The following is a 19471-nucleotide window of genomic DNA, read 5'->3' as shown; positions in this document are numbered from 1 at the left end:
TTCAGAGTGACTGGATAGCATTAGATAGAATTTTATGTTTGAAATTTAGGAAATGTCAGGCTTCTATTAAGACAATACACTTGAGGCTAGAAAATATTTTTCTTGGAGTTGCAGACTCTCATTATTCCTGCTCGGTTGTTATAAAGATCAATAGCTTCCACGCTGATTACCCAATATGAGGAGAAGTATTTATTTTGGGATATAGAGCAAGATTTGAGATGTCTTGGACATATTTAGAGTGATTGGAATGTTAGTTGTTGTTAGTGCCTTTCTCTCCTGCCAGCTCGGAGCTGTGCTGGGGAGCAGTAAAAATGTGTTTATGGCTGGTGGTGTGCAAGGGTGAGGCCTTCTGTGTTGCTAATTTTAACTTCTTCTGAATTACTACACTCAGGGTCTAGACTCAGTCTGATAAAATCCTAACACAACTTGTGGAAATTGGGCCAAGGCAAAAGAAATTCATTTTTAGACTTGGGTTTTGTTCTTGCTTAATCCAAGTGGAGTGGTTTTGCTTCCTAGGCTTGAATTATTTAAGGATTGAAAGCTGCAACAGTTTGTTTCAATGCTCTTGACAAAAAAAATAGATAATCAGCTCACTGGTTGGTTTGTAAAATGTTCAAGGTTTTAGTCAGATATTTTGGTCTTTTCATTCTGAATTGCCAAAATTCATCAAAAACTTGGTGGATTAGATTTGAGACTGGCCAGCCCCTCTTGGTGACCCTCCCTTGCACTTGTCCAGTTGCTGTGCACGGATGCTTTGGGATTTTGCTTTGAAGATAAGGCTAAACCTTGCCCATCTGACACCCATTTTAACCTGTGATCTAAACAGTTGATAATCCCAAATAAAATGTCACTACCACTAATATTCACCGATCACTTTGGGTGATGAGTGGTGCCACGTGCTGATGTTGTCTCCGCTGTTTCAGACAACGTCCCGGAGGAGCTGAAGGACCCGTTCTACATCGATCAGTACGAGCAGGAGCACATCAAACCCCCTGTGATCAAACTGCTGCTCTCCAGCGAGCTCTACTGCCGGGTCTGCAGCCTCATCCTCAAGGGGGATCAGGTGGCTGCTCTGCAGGGACACCAGTCCGTGATCCAGGCGCTGTCTCGGAAGGGGATTTACGTCATGGAGAGCGATGATACACCTGTGTCTGAATCTGATCTGGGCTCTGCACCAATCAAAATGGTTAGCTTAATTAAATCCACCTAATCATCTTCTTTTTATTTAACACTATTCAAAATAGTAAATGGAGTGAAGAGCTCTTAATTTCTAGGTCGCTAACCTTAGGAATGTTTTATTTTAAATACAGTTAGAACATACCATTTTTTAAAAGGGATTTTATTTTCCAATACTCTTTGTTTTCTTCTTTCAGAGTTCTCATATGGCAATGATTGATGCTCTTATGATGGCCTACACTGTAGAAATGATCAGCATTGAAAAGGTGGTTGCCAGTGTCAAGCGTTTCTCTACGTTCAGTGCCTCAAAAGAACTGCCCTATGATTTGGAGGATGCCATGGTTTTCTGGATTAACAAGGTAAAACTTATTTGGGGAAAAGCATGCCTGTCTTTTCTTGTCACTTCTCAGATTTTTAAAAAGGTTCAGATGAGTATCTTCCTTCTTACTTGTGCATTTCTATCATCTCTACTTTTGCAACTTGTTTTTCTCAGGCATGAATAAAGCTGGTAAATTTTGAAAGAAGGAAAGTAATCAGGAATTAAGTTAGGAAAAACTGTAAAAATTGGATTCTTTATTTTCAGACAAGTTACTTTGAGGTGTTTTTTTGGTTGGTGGGGTTTTTTTTAGGTGAAGCACTGTTCCATGTTAAATAACAGGATGGACTTAACTGTGGCTGGCTAGAACATTTAACAGAAAAACTGAAACTTTTCCAAGGGCAGCAGTTAAGTTACTGTAATTCTTTTGAGTGCCAAGAGTCCCATTCCAAAGAGAATGTGTCCTTGCAAACCCAGGATTCCCTAGTTGTGATTACAGCTACTGCTAATAGAGAGTTGGTCTAGAAAACTGCTGTACCATGTTTTTCTGTCAACTTCTTATGTTTGTAGCATGAATTGACCACTAAGTAACAGGAGGAAGAAGAACACTTGTGGAAACATATCTAGGTGTATTTTAATTCATTTTCTATGCTATGTCCTTTTAGGTGAACCTTAAAATGAGAGAGATAACAGAGAAAGAGATTAAATTAAAACAACAACTAATGGAAAGCCCAGGGCATCAGAAGGTAAAACAAATTTGTCTTCAGTTGTGATATTGCTGTGATATTGTGTGTGGATGATTAATGGATTTAAATATCAGTATTTTCTTTGTCAGAGAAATGTGAGGGCTCCAATCCTCAAAACTGAGATTTTCTGCATGCAGTTTGTTTTGTCTCTGTCATCAGTGCCCTTCCTTGCCTTTGAAGCCCACTGGTATCTTCTGGCTTTACGTTTCAGTAGGATGAAAACAACTTGTTTCAACTTAAAATAACCTGTATCAACTGTATGTGGGTAAATATGGCTCAGCTTTCACAGCACAAAATATATGTTATATATTTTGAAAGCTCCTGGGGCATATTCTTTTTGCATGGGTTATTTGTCCAATGTGTGTTTAGGGATTTATTCATGTTCTGTCCAGTAAAGGATTCTCTTGGCATTCAAATGTTTTATGTGTGTGTTTGTAGTTTTTTTCCAGCTTTTTCCCTTGAAATTATATCACAATGCACTAATATTGCAAAATATAGCACACTTTCATTTCTGGAGAATGTCACATAGGTCTTTCTGAAAAAAAACTTTAAGATAAATTATAAATAACATATTCTTTCCTCAAATTGGCATTGGTGGGCAAGGGGCTCAAAGTGTGACATATGAATAAGGCACAGTTGTTTAATTTTCATGTTAGTGGCAGTGGTTTTTTATGTGCCTTTTATGGATAATAGTAACCTTCAGCAAAAATGAGCTGTTTAATTTACAAGCTGATGTGTGGTCTAAAGGATCCCTTGAACTATTTGACCCTATTGGCTTTTGGGTCTTATTTTAGTATCTTCAAATCTAAATTTCTAGGCTACAAGCCCTCTAAAATATGAAAGTGTTTATTGCTGAAGTGCATTTAAGTATTACTGCTTTTTAACTTGCATTGCTGATGTTCCTTTCCTGTTCCTACGTTCCTTTCCTTGCTTCCTGAGCAGTCTCCTTCCAAATGGTATTGGAAATTAGTACCTGTAAGTGAACTACTTTTACACCAGTTGTCATCCACAAAATCATGGCTTTTTAAACTTCCTCAGAGTGTTTGCTTCCATTCCAATGCTTCTCAGCTGCTCTTTGAAAAACACCTGTGTGAGCTTTTGGGTCATCAGGCTTTGTTTTCATGACACGCTTTTTGCATACTGTACAGCATACAGCATACTCACTTTGCAGCATCTCAAAATTGCTTCCACACTGCAGGAGTGAGGGAGGTGGAGTAGCAGCAAAAAAAAAATAGAAAATTACCAGTTGAAATGGTTGCATTTGCTGGGTTTTGTTGTCAGTAGGAACTGATCACAGCGCTGAGGTGAGAGAAAAGCTGGGCGGCTTAAATGGCTGCCTAATCTTGGAATCCATAGTTAAGATACTCAGATGTTTGTGCTTAAATAATGCTCTTACACTGCTCCTGCACCTGCTCTGGTGCAGATTTGTAAATCTGTCAGAGCCAGAGCACTGCTGTTCACTGAGGTGGGGTAGGAGATTTGCCAGGCCGGTTTGGATCCGGTGGGACAGTTGCTGGGATTGCGTGCTCAGTTAAGGAGCCTGAGCTGGCGCAGTGGGAGGGAAGACAGTTCACACATTGGAACAAAATGCTGCTTCTGCTTTGTGCTGAACTGTGAAATTGGAATAGCAATTCCACTATATGTTAAAAAATCCAACAAAGTTGTGCTTCTAGTACGGAATCCTGCTTTTTTTTTTTTTTGTCTGACTTTTCTGGGTATATTTCAACTGGCAGAGCCTTTCCTTTGTTCCTTTGCGTTCCTTAGCTTTGATACCCTTTCTCCTGCCCTTGCAGGAGCTGGTGTTACTCATTTTCTCTCTGGGAAGATGAGCTGTGTCTCAGTTGTTAATTCCAAAGGGCAGAGCACTTGGAAAAGGCAGGTGTGATCAGGCAGTTTCCCCATGATCACTCTGCCTTCCCACAGAGAGCTCAGGCCCACTGCAGCCTCCTAATCCTTTGTTTGTTTGAACCAAATCTGTAGGCTGCAGTAAAAACTTTAAATATCTGAAATTAAAGGAAGTAGTAAACAAAGGTTGTCTCACTTCTAGCCCACCTAGATTTTAGTGGCTTACTGACAGATTTTGCAGTCTCCAAAGTTGTTGTCAGATTCTGTCAATTCTGTGCTTTTTTATTTTGTGATTTTTGGTTGGTTGGGGTTTTTTTTTCAATACAGAATTATCTCTATTTCAGTAGCACCATTTCTGCAATTATTGCATACAGATATCATTCATTGTATGCATGGGCAGGAGGGTTACAAACCACAACACTCAGCTTAGAAAAGAAGGAAGAATTCAGAATTTTCAGTATAAAAGACTGAATGGTTCAGAGAATAATATTTGAGCGAAAAATAAGGATTTAAATTAAGTCCATAAAACCCCTCTTTGATAAATTTGTGGGGTTTTTCACTAAAGCCAGAAGAAACAAGGAATTTTTACACATTTTAGTTCTTGATATTGACTGTTGTTGGCTTAAATTCCGTTTAAGCCTATTGGAAAAGAAATATTTGTATCTACTTCAACTACAGGAGGAATTAAAAGTTTAAAAAGAATTTCAGAAAGTGGTTTTTTTTTTAATATGCTTACTTTAAGTGGATAAATGCTGACCCTTTCAAGCTAACCAGTTCACCTTGTTATGCACACTTCTCTTACCAGACTTAATGAGCACATTTCCAGTGCATAATGGATGTTGCTGATGCCTTTGATTTGTTTCTTGTTTGAATAATCACCATCCTATATCTCACTATTTCTTTTTGTGTAAGCCTGATCTGATGCATGCCCTATCGCACTGCATGCTGGAACCAGTGGAATATGCTCGTGTGGTACAGTATGATTCCCATTCCATTACATCTTTGTGGAGTGCTCCAGGCTGGGGAAAAACCCAATTTGCACCTGGTAAAAGGACAGGAAAAATAGCATTAGCATGCAGAGATAGCTTTGAGTTCCTTGGGAAACTTAGCATAACATGTGCAAAACAAAGAAAAGAAACTGGTTCTCATTGCTCCAAGCGATGTTCATTGCTCAGAACAGATTTTTTCACAGCCTGTGCCATCCTGAATTGACACCTAGGAGTGTGTGTGTGTGTGTGTGTGTAGAGCTTTCCCAGGCTGGCTTGGGAAGTGTAGGATGCCATTGGTAAAACCCAGCTTTCCTCTGATGATTCAATATGTGACTGGTGTGTCTGCACAGCAGATGAGAGGTTCTGTTAAATGCCAGTGATATCAGTGCCCTGAAGTGTCCAAGGGATGTTTTTCCAGCACTGCCAGGTGTCTCTGCCAGGCCCTGCAGTGCATTTTGCTTTTGCTTTCCCACCCGCTTTGCTGCTCAGTTTAGACACGGCCGCCCAGTGCAGTAGCGTGCGGATGCTCAGAAAACAGCAACCCTGGAACTTGCAAAACTTGCAAGTAGCAATGCCAAGATTTGTTCTTCAGCTGACTGGCTTTGGCAGCTCCAAATTCCCTGAGGGCTGCAGGGTGGTTTGCACCAGAGTTTGATTTTGATCTGTAGTAAATCAAGGAGAGTTTTGCTGGGGATGTCAAGGCCTCCTCCTCTCTGACTATTATGGAAAAGGCCATGTTTTTTTATTTTTGCACAATACTTGTATTGCACACTGGCTGGCCAGATGTGCCATGTTCTGGTTCTCTCTGAGAGGACTTTGCTGTCTGTGGACACGACAGCAAATCTGTGGATGTGGGTAAAGTATGAGAGATCAGCAGCTCATCAGAATTATTTTTGCTGTGTTTTGTTTTTCCCAAGCTTTAAATGTTTTCATGTAGTTATCCATGTCTCTTTCTTTGGATCTGCTGCATTGCTGCATCTGTTTGGAAGGATTTTGAGTTAAATTGATTATAATAAGTTAAAATGTGTGAACAAAGTGAGGAATCCAGCAGCACAGATTGCTCCTGGGCATGAGGAGACTGAATGGCAGATGAGCAACCTGCTCTAGTGGAAGGTTCCCTGGCCATGGCAGGGGGTTGGGTTAGATGATCTTTAAGGTCCCTTCCAACCCAAACCATTCTAGGATTAAACAGGAAACATCACTTCCTTCAGAATTGGCTTCTACAAGGAGAAAAGCACAAGTTTGTCTGGTTTTGACTGGGGGCAGAATGCCAGAGAGGATCCACCGAAAAGAGTTTTCAATGCTTAACACAGATTCCTTTTTCTTTGCCTTTTTTTGGGTCTTTTTTGCCTCTTTAGCATCGTGTGAACCCTTGTTTTCTCTCGGTAGGTGCGTTACAGAAGAGACCACCTCTCCAGCAGGCAGTTACCCTACTTCCCTGTGCTGGAAGATCTGATGAAGGATGGTAGTGATGGTGCTGCTCTTCTAGCTGTGATTCACTATTATTGTCCAGAGCAAATGAAACTGGATGGTATGTAATAAAGGTTTTGAGGGGAAAAAAGGAATTAAAGGCTTCAGGCTTTGAAAGCTGAACTAGAAATACATTAAAAATTAAAAATGCAGCACATCTAATAGGTGGTGGACTATGGCAAGTTGGAGGCAGGTCACCTATGGAATCTGCATTTAAAAAATAATCTCTCTTCCATCTTTTTTTTTTTACTTACTGTATTTAGATGACTGTGCTCTGTGTATTATGAGCTACAAAAGAATCCTTTCTTTTCCAGCTTTAGCTGATGTGGCTTTCTTTGCTGAAGTAACTGAGCTTGGTTTCAATACCATAAAAGAGGAGTACATGTCCACCACTGTTAGCTGATAATTCTCATGTTTTTCTTTAGGAGTACATATCTTGGCATTTTAAAATCTAGAGTTTAAAATAGTTTCTCTTAATCTGCAGAAACTGTCACTCTTGAGCGTTGAAAAACATGAGTTCTCTTTCCCAGAAAATGTTTTTCTTAATAAATCAATGTCCTTGTTGCATTAATTTCTGCAAATCAGCATTTTGTATTGGTTTTTAAATTCTCAGATATGTTGTACCTTGCAGAGCTCCTCAGTGTTTTCAGAAGGAACCAGCACTGTGAATCCTAGGAGTAACCTTTTATTATATGCAAATCAAGATGTCTGGTTTTAATTGCTTTTGTATTTTGTCATTATGTATGTTCTCTGTAGCCTGTTTACCTTTTCTGTGGCTGTGATAGACAGAATCCCCTGTGGATTCAGAAAATGAATGCAGAATTGATACTGTTCTCTGTGGTTTCCTTCCTGCTTTTCCTGTCCCCTCTGGTATTGAGCAGGTAGAGAAATGTCACTGGTAGCCAGTAAATATCCAGTGCTGGTGTAGAGTCTGTGGAGTTCCTGTACTCAGTGTTTCTGTGAGGTGGGGGTGGAAGGGTGATCCCTTGGGACAGTGCCATAACTTACTCATCCCTCTCCCCTCCCCAGATATCTGTTTGAAGGAAGTGACATCAATTGCAGACAGCCTCTATAACATTCAGCTTTTGAGAGAATTCTCAAATGAGTACCTAAACAAATGCTTTTACCTCACCTTGGAGGACATGCTGTATGCTCCTTTGGTTTTAAAGGTAAGAAACATAACAGAGGATGTATTTTTCAGTAAAAAGTGGGTGAATCACGAGTGTTTTGTTAGTGTGAGGTGTAATTTTCCTTTTCTTTCTGTTTCAGCCTAATGTCATGGTGTTCATTGCAGAACTCTTTTGGTGGTTTGAGAATGTCAAACCAGACTTCGTACAACCAAGAGATATCCAGGAAATAAAGGATGGTAAGTTTGTAACCATGGATAGCTGACAGCATGTGTTTTAAAAAATGTTTACATTGCAGTGAAACTATTGCCCAGTGGTGTTTCCTTGGAAGCTTTGTTTCTACCCAAAGTTTATTCTTGCTGGGGATCTTTGGAAGCAGTAAAGTAGAAGGAAAATTAGTCCTAGATCCACTTGAATTCTAATTATTTGAATGGGTAATTTTTGAACAGGTAATTTCCTCCTAAACCCACTAATTAATCATTAATTTATAACTTTCATTAAGCTCACCAGAAGATACATATTTTAAATTAAGACCAGTACTTCAGGTTTCACTGCAGTGTCGTGTCACAGTTTCCTCTGCAATCTGACAGCTTCCTGCTCTGTTCTGCCCTTTCCCTGGCCAGTGTGAGTTGTGTTAATGCTGTCCCTTTGTGCCCAGTCAAGGCAGTGATGCAGCAGAAGAGCAGCCGGCCCCCTGTCCCCATTTCCAACGCCACCAAGCGCAGTTTCCTGGCCACTCCTGCCAGCCCCAGCCCAGCAGAGCTGCAGCCCCCAGCCCAGCCAGCTCCTGAAGCCTGCAGTAGGTACTACCTGCACCCTGAGGAGCCTGACTACCTGTAAGTCAGTCTTCATATTGTTCCTCCTTCAGTTTATGCCTGTGTTTGGATAACCTGGGAATTTGTGCTGCTCGATGTTGTCATTTTGCTGCAACTGCAAGACCTTAGAGTACCTAAAGGGGCTCCAAGAGAGCTGGACAGGGACTTGCTTGGAGCAACCTGGTCTTGTGGAAGGTGTCCCTGTCCATGGCAGGGACTGGAACTGGATGGTCTTTAAGATCCCTTCCAACCCAAACCATTCTGGGATTCTGTGAAAACAAACTTAAAAGTGATCTGATGTGCAGGAAGGTTAATGACAAGGGTTTTCAGCTGACATAAATTTCATGGTGAAATAAGTTATTTCAGCCTTTGAATTTACTATTTACATAAGCAACATCTTAGATCTGCTGTGTTTCGAAAATTAGTTGAATTCCAGGTAATAGGTTTGCTTTTGTATTGTTACATGTGAAAAACTTCTCTTTAAGGATCTTCTTAAAAATTAATGATATTATGTTTGAAAGAAGATGAGGGTGACTCACCAGTGTAACTTCACAATTCGATGTTTTTTCTGATTATAGAAAAAAATTCTTTGTAGTAATGATTTTTTGCTTTTCTGAATTAGTGGCAAAGGAGGAAGCCCTGCCTTCAGCCCTTCCCATCCACTGCTCCCTTTGAGGCAAAAGCAACAAAAATCTTTACAGGGAGAAGACAGCCCTGGTGAGTTTGCCTTGAATTTGCCTTCCAGCAGGCAATGACTGTCAATGTTAACAGAATAAAGAATTGAAATATAAGTTCATTTCTAGAAATAATTTAAAATTGTATTAAACTGCAGTAACACAAGTGGGTGAGCATGTTGAGTTTGAATGAATCTTAAAGATCTTTTAAGAAACTTAGTGGATTTTAATTTTTTTCAGGCTTTGACTGTGTCTCTCCAGTGGCAGCTGCAGCAAATCTGTTTTCTGCTGCCATCTGTTGGGGAAGGAGTTGGTTCTGTTTCTAGATTTGCTATTAAATGAGGTAAAAGTGCTGGTTTAAAGACCATTTCTAAACTGTTACCAATTTGAAAACCATTTCAGGCCATCGGCACCGTTCAAATTCTCTGACCCGCGTTGATGGGCAGCCACGAGGGGCAGTTCTGGCGTGGCCAGAGAGGAAACCCAGGTAAGGGAGACATTTATTTTTTTACAGCATTGCTTGAGGAAATGATACTGTGACAAATTTGATTGTGGTAATGTGGTATCACTGCCCTAGAACTGCACTGACAGTCGCTTAATTTTGTTTCCTCTTAATGTGCACTTTCAGAGCTGACTGATTTTAGATTTGCAATTGAAAATGCGTCAGATTTTCAGGAAGTGCTGTTGAAAATGGAAGTGTCAGAAGTTGCTGCTTGGTATTGCTGGTCACTTATGATACAGGATGCATTTTTAAAATAAAACAACAATTTTAGCTTTCTGTATCGTGGTCTTTATTTCAACAAATTGCACCTTGTTGTGCTTGAGTGTCAGTAGACTCTTCTTATCTCTTCTAGGCCTCTGTCTCAGCCAACACCGTTTGCTCTTCATCATTCTGCCAGTACTGATGTGGACCCTGGCTCTGGTGACAGCATTAGCCTGGCCAGATCCATCAGCAAGGACAGTCTTGCTTCCAACGTTGTCAATGTAACCCCCAAAAATCAGCCCCACCCTACATCAGTGAAAGCTAATGGGAAGAGCTTGCTGAACAATGTAGAAATGGAGGATGAAGATGAAGAGCTTATTGCAATCATCAGATCTGAAGAAAGGCCAAACCGTGGTGACCCTGAGGTGCAGAATGCAGCAGCCAGGGTGCCCAGCATAGCGGCCACAGCGTGGTCTCCAAAAACAAACAGCGACCCTTCGGACAGCAAACCCGAGAGTTTTTACCTGGAGCCTTTAATGCCTGCAGTCCTGAAACCAGCCAAGGAAAAGCAGGTCATCAATAAAGAGGATGAGTGTGGGGAGGGGAAACAGAGGAGTTTTGTAACAAAGAGGTTAAATGAAGGACACTTGTCTTTGATCCGCAAGAAAGCAACGAGCAGTCATGGTGAGCATGACCTCAATAGGACTTTCACTCCCATTTCTAGCTCTGATTTCACTCCAGTTGCAGATCCCAGTACTGCAGATCCAGTGGCCCTGGGGGAAGCAGGTTTAGAAGCTTCCAGACCTTTGGCTAGTAGCAGTTTAGATCCTTCCTCTCAGGAGCTATCCACTGGAGGATTCTTTCTTCATGCTGCTAAACCTGATGATGAGGTAACAAGTAAAGTCAATGTGAGTTATGGGAAAGGTCTCAGCTTGCATGTTCAGGATACAACCTGGGCTATGGTGAGACAGGACTCGGAGTCGGATCTCTTGGACATGGAAGATGCTGACCAGGACTTGGTAGTCATAGACGACCATCCTATAGTCGCGAAGTACATTGGTGAGGAAGAATCTGCCAAGCTGCAGGAGGATATGAAGGTGAAAGAACACGAGGACAAGGACGATGCCAGCGGCCGCTCCAGCCCCTGCCTGAGCACCATTTCCCAGGTGAGCAGCGTGTCCATGGCCAGCGGCAGCGTTCGCATGACCAGCTTTGCAGAGAGGAAGCTGCAGAGGCTCAACAGCTACGAGACCAAGTCCAGCACGAGCAGTTCCCAAAAAACCACCCCAGATGGGTCAGAAAGCTGCCCAGCACCGCTGACCACGTGGAAACAAAAGCGAGAGCAGAGCCCCAGCAGGCAGAACAAAGACAATGTTAATCTTTTAGCTTCTGAGCTGGTGCAGCTCCATATGCAGCTGGAAGAGAAACGCAGGGCGATAGAGGCTCAGAAGAAGAAGATGGAAGCCCTATCAGCGAGGCAGAGACTAAAATTGGGCAAGGCAGCTTTCCTGCACGTTGTTAAAAAAGGGAAATCTCCTGATGGTCCACAACCTATCAAACCAGAACATTTTGCAAAAGAATATTCTCGGCACAATGGGGAAGACTTAGATGAAGTTTCTTTGGGTTCCAAATCTGAGGAGTTTCTTGTGAAAGAGGAGGAGAGAGAAGAAATGCTGAATGATTCTCAAGAAGTAGCAAAAGTAAAAATGCAGGAAAGCCTTGCTTTTGCTGACCAACACAAACCAAAAGACCCTGCTGCTATACATGATTTGGAAAAAAGTAAAATTATTTCTGTTGCCCTCCTAGAAGACAACGTGACTGAAGCGGATATAAATGAATGTGATCTTTCTATCGAAAAGCTGAATGAAACAATCAGCACCCTTCAGCAGGCCATCTTAAAGATTTCCCAGCAGCAGGAGCTGCTCATGAAATCTCCAACAGTGCCATCCCCAGGAACCAGAAGTAACTCTCAGGACCAAAAGGTGAAACCTTCGATTCATTTTGTCGAGCCCCTGTCTCCAACTGGAATGAACAGCCTGCGGAAACCGCCGCGGTTTGGCCAAGGAAGGACTCCCCGACCGGGAAGGCCATCGGAGCTGAAAGTCCCTAAGGACAGACAGCAGAATTCAGCACGTGTTAAAACCCCAACACCCAGCCTAGAAAACCTACCACACTTAAGACCTTTCCCACCCAATAGCTTGGCAAAGACACCCACAGAAATGGGACTGGAAAGCAGCCCTGATCATGGAAGTGGTTCCCAAGAGAAGTGTTTCTTTGATACCTATAGACTTCATGATGAGAGCAATCAAAGGGCACTCGTTCTCTCCACCTCCAAAGATGCAAATATTCTGTCTGAAATGAGCAAAGAGGTGAATAACAGCTTCAAGGAAGCAGGGTTGAATTCTTCCGATGGCTCAGGAAAAGAAAATGTCCCAGTGGATGAGCCCCTGAGAAGCAAGGCTAATCTCATTGAAGTAGATTTGTCTGACTTAAAAGCTCCAGATGAGGGAGAGCTTGAAAACCAGGATAGCTCCACGGATATGATTAGTGAAGGTGATCAGAAGTCTGGTGTGGGTTTTTTCTTCAAGGTAAATGTGTTACCTTTCTCTCTTTGGTTCCTGTTACACACTCACCCAGCATTAGACCTGGTGTTGCCCAGTCTCCTGATGGAGCACAGCACTCATTGGTTGTAATATTTGGATATGAAAAAGCTGCATTGGAAAACAATTGCTTTTGGAAAAAAGGGAAAGAACTGCTCTCAGAACATTTAGTATCTTTAATTTGTGCTTAGCAATGATTTTTGTCAATACCTCAAATGTGCTGACATGATGATACTTTCTCTTTTCATTTCTCTTTCAAGAAGGTCAAACCAGGCTGTCTCAATCTCGGTGAATTTAATTTTGGGGTTTTTTTGTAGTGTGATTAATTTTGACTGATTGTCATTGCACTGGGATTATTTGTGGTGTCCATCCTGGCCCACATCATAGTTGCATTGTACTTGGCAGGCCTAGAAGGTTTTGTGATGATTAAAGATACCTAAAAACAAGTCAGAGTAAGATGAACCCCTTTTTTTCTCCTCACAGACCTAAGGGAACACTAAAAACTATGTTACAATTTTTTCTTGATCAACAAGAAGTTTTGATTTACACTCCAATGTAAAGATTTCCAAAAGTAATCATTTTTCTTCAAATTTTCCTGGAATCCTCTTCAGTGTTGTGATGTCCACCTGAATACATTATCCTCTATTCTTTAACACTCTCCATCCGTTTGGTGTTGCAGGATGAACAGAAGGCAGAAGATGAGCTGGCCAAAAAACGCGCGGCGTTCCTTCTGAAACAGCAGCGCAAGGCTGAGGAGGCTCGGCTGCGGAAGCAGCAGCTGGAGGCTGAGGTGGAACAAAAAAGGGATGAAGCTCGGTAATGATGCCCAGAAAAGAATTTCTCTTTATTTTAAGGTGAGGAAGTTGTTCCGTGCTGAATGCACTGTTCTTGTGTTCGCTTGTCAGCCGCAAAGCTGAGGAGGATCGGATACGGAAAGAAGAGGAGAAGGCTCGGCGAGAACTCATCAAGCAGGAATATCTAAGGAAAAAACAGCAGCAAATTTTGGAGGAGCAAGGGCTTGGGAAGCCCAAATCCAAGCCCAAAAAACCCAGGCCAAAGTCGGTCCATCGTGAGGAATCTTACAGTGATTCGGGGACGAAGTGTTCTTCCACACGTAAGAATCTGGATTTGTTTGCTCTCACTGCTCTGCCAATCTGCAGTAACCAAATGTGCTTGACATTTTCTCTCCTGTTTCGTAGCTGATAATTTGAGCAGTGCTCAGTCTGGTTCCAGTCTGTCTTTGGCCTCAGCAGCAACAACTGAGCCTGAAAGTGTTCACTCTGGTGGCACTCCCTCGCAGAGGTACAGCCAGCTTCCCTTGGGTTTCTCTGTGCTGGGGGATGAAATAGTGTTGGGCTCCAGTGCTGTTTGCTTCACCTCACTGGCACAATGAGAATTGCTGAATTCATCTGGTCTACGTGGCTGCCAACTGCAGTGTTCTGTACAAACATGTGATTTTGTTTTGTTTTCTCCCAGAGGAGTCAGAGTTTTGCTTTAATTTCTAGCAAGGAGAATCTGACTGTTCTGGGGAGGATAAGGGAGAATAGTCTGTTCCATTCAGGGACAGCAGCATTTCTGTGAGATTACGGGGCCAAACCCCAAAATCTTGGCATATAATTTTTTATTTATTTCCCTCCCAGAGTTGAATCAATGGAGTCCTTGCCCATTCTGAGCAGAAATCCCAGCAGAAACACAGAGAGAGACTGGGAGAACGCTTCCACAGCATCTTCTATTGCTTCAGTGGCAGAATACACAGGTGCCTGCTTTGTTTTAGTTTAGCTTGGTTTTGTTTCGTTTGTTTTATTCATTTATTATGGATACCAGGTCAGGAAAACCTGTGGTGTGTTTGATGTTATTTTTGAGAAGCTGTCAGGTGTATTTTGTTCTGTTTAATACCTCTAAAAGTAAGTCATTCTAGAAAAATAATGGGGGTTTTTTTATTTTTTTCACTTTGAATGAAAATCTTTATGTTCATAAATGTAAGGCAGATAATTGTGACTTACTTATCTTCCTTAGGTCCAAAATTATTTAAGGAACCCAGCAGCAAATCCAACAAGCCTATTATTCACAATGCTATATCTCACTGCTGTCTTGCTGGAAAAGTGAATGAACCACATAAGAATTCAATATTAGAGGTAAACATTAAAATCATTAATGCACTCTCAATCAGATGGCTCTGTAATGCTGATTTCATAATCTCACTGATGTGTGAATTCCATTTCCTAAAATGTGGCTGTACTGAGGATTTTTTGCTTCCCGCGTGGAAAACACGATCCTGTATTTAGAGTTCTGCTTGGAGGTTTATGAAAGGACTGAGAATCGTAATTACTGACCTAGTGTTAAAAAACCAATTATTCAGCTTAAAGCTTGGCACAATTCTCCCTGTGAACCACCCCTGGACCTGTTTGTTTTTGCTGCAGGAACTGGAGAAATGTGATGCCAACCACTACATCATCTTGTTCCGCGACGCCGGCTGCCAGTTCCGAGCACTTTACTGCTACTACCCCGACACGGAGGAGATCTACAAGCTGACTGGAACAGGGCCAAAGAGCATCACCAAGAAAATGATTGATAAACTCTATAAGTACAGCTCGGACAGAAAACAGTTTAACGTGATCCCGGCCAAAACCATGTCCGTGAGCGTGGATGCCCTCACCATCCATAACCACTTGTGGCAAGCCAAGCGACCCGCGGTGCCAAAGAAGAGCCAGACTCGGAAATGACACCCAGCTCCTGGGGAGAAGGTTGGCTCACTGGGATTGCATTGAAAGAAGACATGTTTACCATTTTCCTCCAGTTTGGTATGAAATGTGCAGAACCATAGACGTTTTTTAAGAAGCTTTGGAACAGAGAACCGTGGATGCAAGTTCTGGAGGATGAAGGAACATTGCCAGTGTTTTTTATGAATGATCAATCTGCTGTTACACCCAATGCTAACTACTGTGGCTTTCAGCTGACGAGGGACTGTGCATGTAGCAAGATCTTGAACAAGTGGATTTCCTTTTACTTGAAGCTTTTCATTGGTACAAATTGGGAATAATTTAATTCTCTTTCCTCTCCACCTCATTCCCTCCTTTTTCCTGGCATTCTTAAAAGTTGGCAAGCTCCGAACTTGGGTAGAAGGATTGAACAGATCTGGGGTGAAGTGCTTTGGGTTTGGTTTGGTTTTTTTAAGCAGTCTTTAGGGAAATCTTCCTTTCAGACCTTTTTGAGGAACTGTTGAATACATCCAGTTGTTGTACTGTATCTACTGCCAACATAAGTCCAGCTCTCAGATTTCTGAAAAAAGCCCCAACTTGTGCTGCTCAGAACAGAGTTTACTTGCAGGATCTGTGTAGGATAAGCATTGCAAGGATTGCAAAAGCCAGTCTTTTTCTAAAAAAAAAAAAAGTTGTTCACAAACGTAAAGATCTCTGGAATACAATCATGAAGAGGCATAACAGGTGCTACTAGCTGGAATGTGCCTGACTGAAACTTAAGGCAAGCTGAATGGAGCCCAGTGATTACTGATTTCAGTTTCAGGTCGTGTCCTAAAGATTTGTTTGCTTTAATAAAGGTGGATGCTGGTAGGTATAGAACATTTCCACTCTGAGCACGCTACTCCTGTATGATGGTGCACTTAATGATCACAGATTTTAATGTTTTTATTACATCATGAAATGTAATTCTACTTTCTTTGTCCTGTCTTTATTCTGAATGAGCAGCATGCTCTACAATGAAGAGTGTGTTATGTTTTTTATTTTGGGTGATATATTAATATATATTGATTTGTTTTTCTCATTTGAAAGCAATTTTTAAACAGAGACATTTGCATTTGTTTCAAAAGCCCAAATAAGTCGAATGGCTTGGATTTCTTTTCATGTTGAAATATTAAATCTTGAGTTATGACCTTAAAAGTCTTTGTGTTTCAGCAGATTAAATTTTTGTCTGTGGTAACAGGGTATATTTGCAGTTCCTTTTTTTTTTTTTTTTTTAATTTTATTTTTAACCACTCCCATGTCTCCTTCTTGGCCCCAGCTGGTTCCTGAGTAGGTTTCTGTAGCTATTTTCTAATGTAATCTGCTAACGAGCTCCTGCTCCGTGGGTTTGACACTTAATACCTGCAGCTCCTGTAGGTTCTGACTTGGGTTTGCACATGTTTACTTTTCTTTGAAGTGTTACTTGAATTTGTGTCTCTCGAGTGCAGAAGGCCCTGCCCCATCCTCGAGAGGAACTGAGCTCTGAACTCCAGTGTAATTATTGCCCTTGGAGATGATGGAAGGTACAGAGAGTTCTTGTACATAGGGGGAATTAGGGGATGGGATAAAGTACTGGGTACGTAGAGCAAAGTGAAGGTCTTCCAGTGCAGTCTCTCCATGTTTTTCCTCTCCCAGGACTCCCTGACTAGGCTGCTGCAACTTTGTAAATTATGTTAGATAGTTTGCTGCTTGTACATAATTAAAGGCTTTATGGTTTCTAAAGTGCTAAGTGTTAAACACCGTCATGAGTGTAACTTTTGTTACCATGCTTTTCATGCTTGTGCTTTATTTCTCACTGTTTGATATTATAAACCATATTTATTTTATGAAACACTGAAATTTAATAAAACCCATTAACTGATTTCCTTTTTATTTCATGTGTACTTTTGTTGGTGTGACACTTCATCCCCTCCAAGAACTAATACACTTTAAAGATGTGCTGTTCTCTTGAGTAAAGCTTCACCTGCAAGGAGCTGCAGTAACTTTGTGACAAGAGCTTGTTTCTCCTGACTACAGGGGGCAAGAATGGGACCAAAAAGCTCTCAGAAAATTGGGAAATAGTTTAAGGATTTATTTCATCAGACTCTTGAATCTGTCTGCTGGGGCTCCTTTGATCTGTGTAGTCCCTCAGTGACAGAATTTTGGTAATTTTCTAGTCAGCATTGGGGTGTGGGTTAAATTAATGGAATTCTGAATACAGAGGATTTCTGCCTGTGCTTTTAGTGACCTCATGCTTAACCCTTCACTCCCAAGGACTGAAAATCCTGATGTGTAGCACTCATAAGGTGATCTGGACCCTTTTTAGTCACCTCTAAAAATCACTGCTTAGAAAATGGGAATTTATGGACACCTGAAATCAGTGAAATGTGTGGGAATCAGCTGTTCCCTCAGTCCCAGGGGCTCTGATCCCATGGCTGGGGGCTGCCTGCAGGTAAATGGAATCAATTTGGCAACCTGCAGCTTAAGCTGCTGGTTTGGGTTGGTTTCCTCCAGGATTAGTTGGAGCCAGGGTTGTTCCCTCTGTCCAAACAAGCAGATCTGGGTAAAAACACTCCCAGCTGCTCCCAGAGGCTCTGGCTGTGCTTCCTGGGAGGAGGAGGAGAAAGTGGGAGCTCTGTCTGTGACCTCTTTCTGTTTCTTACTAACAAATCCAATAATGTGCATCTTTAAAGTGATTTTAAGTGCAGTTTCTTTCTCTCAAGCTCTGCCCATCAGTCTCTGTGTTCCATGTGCTGTTTGCATCTGTACTTGGTGTGGTTTTGTCTCATTTTCATCCTGCTCTCAGGGTGGGGAGAGTTCAAGCAAAAATAGTCTGAGTTTGGAAAATATGAATTTCCTTTGAAAGCCTTCACCTACACTGGAAGGGCTGAGTGTAAAGAAAATGAAGCTGATTTTTGTCCCCACTGCACTGGGGAGTTGAGTGTAGAAATCTCTGGAATTTCTCTTCCCAGGGGTTTGGAGCTGTACTTTAAACTAAAAGTGACAGGAATGAGTTCTCAGGACTTGAATTTTCCATTTCTTTTGCTTTTCCCCCCATAAATCCCCAGAACAGGCGACTGGAGCAGTGTCAGAGCACCCCAAACCCCCCCCCACTTTATGTTTTATTTAATTTATTAATTAAATATAACAACAAATGAGGTGTCTCCTGTTCACTCTGAGCTGACTGTCCTGGGAATTTGGTCCCTGCTGCTCCCACCCCTGGAATGGAGCTGTCCCTATGGATGTGTGCTAAGCTGTTATCTGTGCTCTGCTTATCCAATTAAGTGGCTTGCAGTTAATTAGGGGGTTAAATGTAATTACTTTTCAGCAGATGAAGGAGAGGCAGGTGCCTCAGGGGGGTGGTTGAGGGCAGGGTCTGATTTTGACAGTGGGTTTGGGGGTCAGGACGTGCCAAACATCCTTGGGATGAGGCTGTGCTGGGATTCTCCAAGGACATCAGAAAGAAGATTCTGGGGAGATTTGGTACCATTTTTGCTGCTGCTCCTGTGCAGAACTGAAGAAATCTGGGGAGTATTTTGGGGGTTGGGTTCTCTGGCTGCTTCACATAAATGAAACTTCATATAAGAATTCTTCAGGCCAGTTCAAAATTGGAATATTCATATGGCCCACTAAAATGAAGTGTATTTTCCACAGTGCATTGAAAATTTTACCATTAATTCCAGGTCACCACTCAGACATTGGACTTCCCTTACCATTTGTAAGTAAAAAATAATTGGTTTTTTTGAAAATTTTATTATTCTACACACAAAGTATTTCCCTGAGCTTTCTGTTGCAGGTTTGTTGAGGCTTGGTTTGGTCTTAGAGGGTTTGAAGATCTCAAGCTTCCAGTGGGGCTACGAAAAGGTGGATTTTTACTCTTCTGCTCCAAGTGGTAAGTTCAGCTCTTCTTTGAAGAAAAATAACCCAAATTTTTAAGGAAAATGCCATTGCAGAACTGGAATTTTATGTCCCTTCCTTCCCCAGCCTGGTCCTCCAAGTGCTGAGCACGGGCACGTTCCTCTTGTGAAGATTACAGGGTGGATTGAATTTGCTTGTCTGTGCTAAATATAAATTCACTTTTATCTTGGTGCTGAAATCCTGTCACAGTTTTCTCATCCATCCCTCTGAACTTGTTCAGAAATAATGTATTTATTGCAGTGGGGGAAAAAATAACCTCTTAAACTGATGTGTGCAGCAGGGATGATGAAATATTCAATATCCAGCATTTGTTAAAATTCAAATGAGGCACTTGGAAGAATGGTTGGAAGCCCATAAACCTCCCCAAATTACCGT

At 41.7% G+C, this 19471-nt stretch overlaps 1 protein-coding gene across 3 annotated transcripts in view; it reads left to right on the top strand.

The window, feature by feature from the left end:
* Positions 1–17060, top strand: part of CAMSAP1 (calmodulin regulated spectrin associated protein 1) — a 33848-nt gene extending 16788 nt beyond the window's left edge. For 2 of the 3 annotated variants that reach the window (XM_048325477.1, XM_048325480.1), the window contains exons 3-19: positions 924–1186; positions 1374–1535; positions 2158–2238; positions 3181–3213; positions 6462–6603; positions 7572–7711; positions 7812–7908; positions 8328–8505; positions 9107–9201; positions 9561–9645; positions 10013–12449; positions 13141–13277; positions 13367–13575; positions 13661–13763; positions 14102–14217; positions 14478–14596; positions 14882–17060. In XM_048325477.1, coding sequence (XP_048181434.1) covers positions 924–1186; positions 1374–1535; positions 2158–2238; positions 3181–3213; positions 6462–6603; positions 7572–7711; positions 7812–7908; positions 8328–8505; positions 9107–9201; positions 9561–9645; positions 10013–12449; positions 13141–13277; positions 13367–13575; positions 13661–13763; positions 14102–14217; positions 14478–14596; positions 14882–15184 — 4700 coding nt within the window. In that variant the 3' untranslated portion in view covers positions 15185–17060. The remainder of the gene's footprint in view (positions 1–923; positions 1187–1373; positions 1536–2157; positions 2239–3180; positions 3214–6461; positions 6604–7571; positions 7712–7811; positions 7909–8327; positions 8506–9106; positions 9202–9560; positions 9646–10012; positions 12450–13140; positions 13278–13366; positions 13576–13660; positions 13764–14101; positions 14218–14477; positions 14597–14881) is intronic. The other variant, XM_048325478.1, reaches the window with a different exon arrangement.
* Positions 17061–19471: the final 2411 nt, after the last annotated feature.

This window comes from Corvus hawaiiensis, chromosome 21, assembly GCF_020740725.1.
Source record: "Corvus hawaiiensis isolate bCorHaw1 chromosome 21, bCorHaw1.pri.cur, whole genome shotgun sequence".
NCBI classification, from domain to species: Eukaryota; Metazoa; Chordata; class Aves; order Passeriformes; family Corvidae; genus Corvus; species Corvus hawaiiensis.
This window is presented reverse-complemented; position numbering and strand designations above follow the sequence as displayed.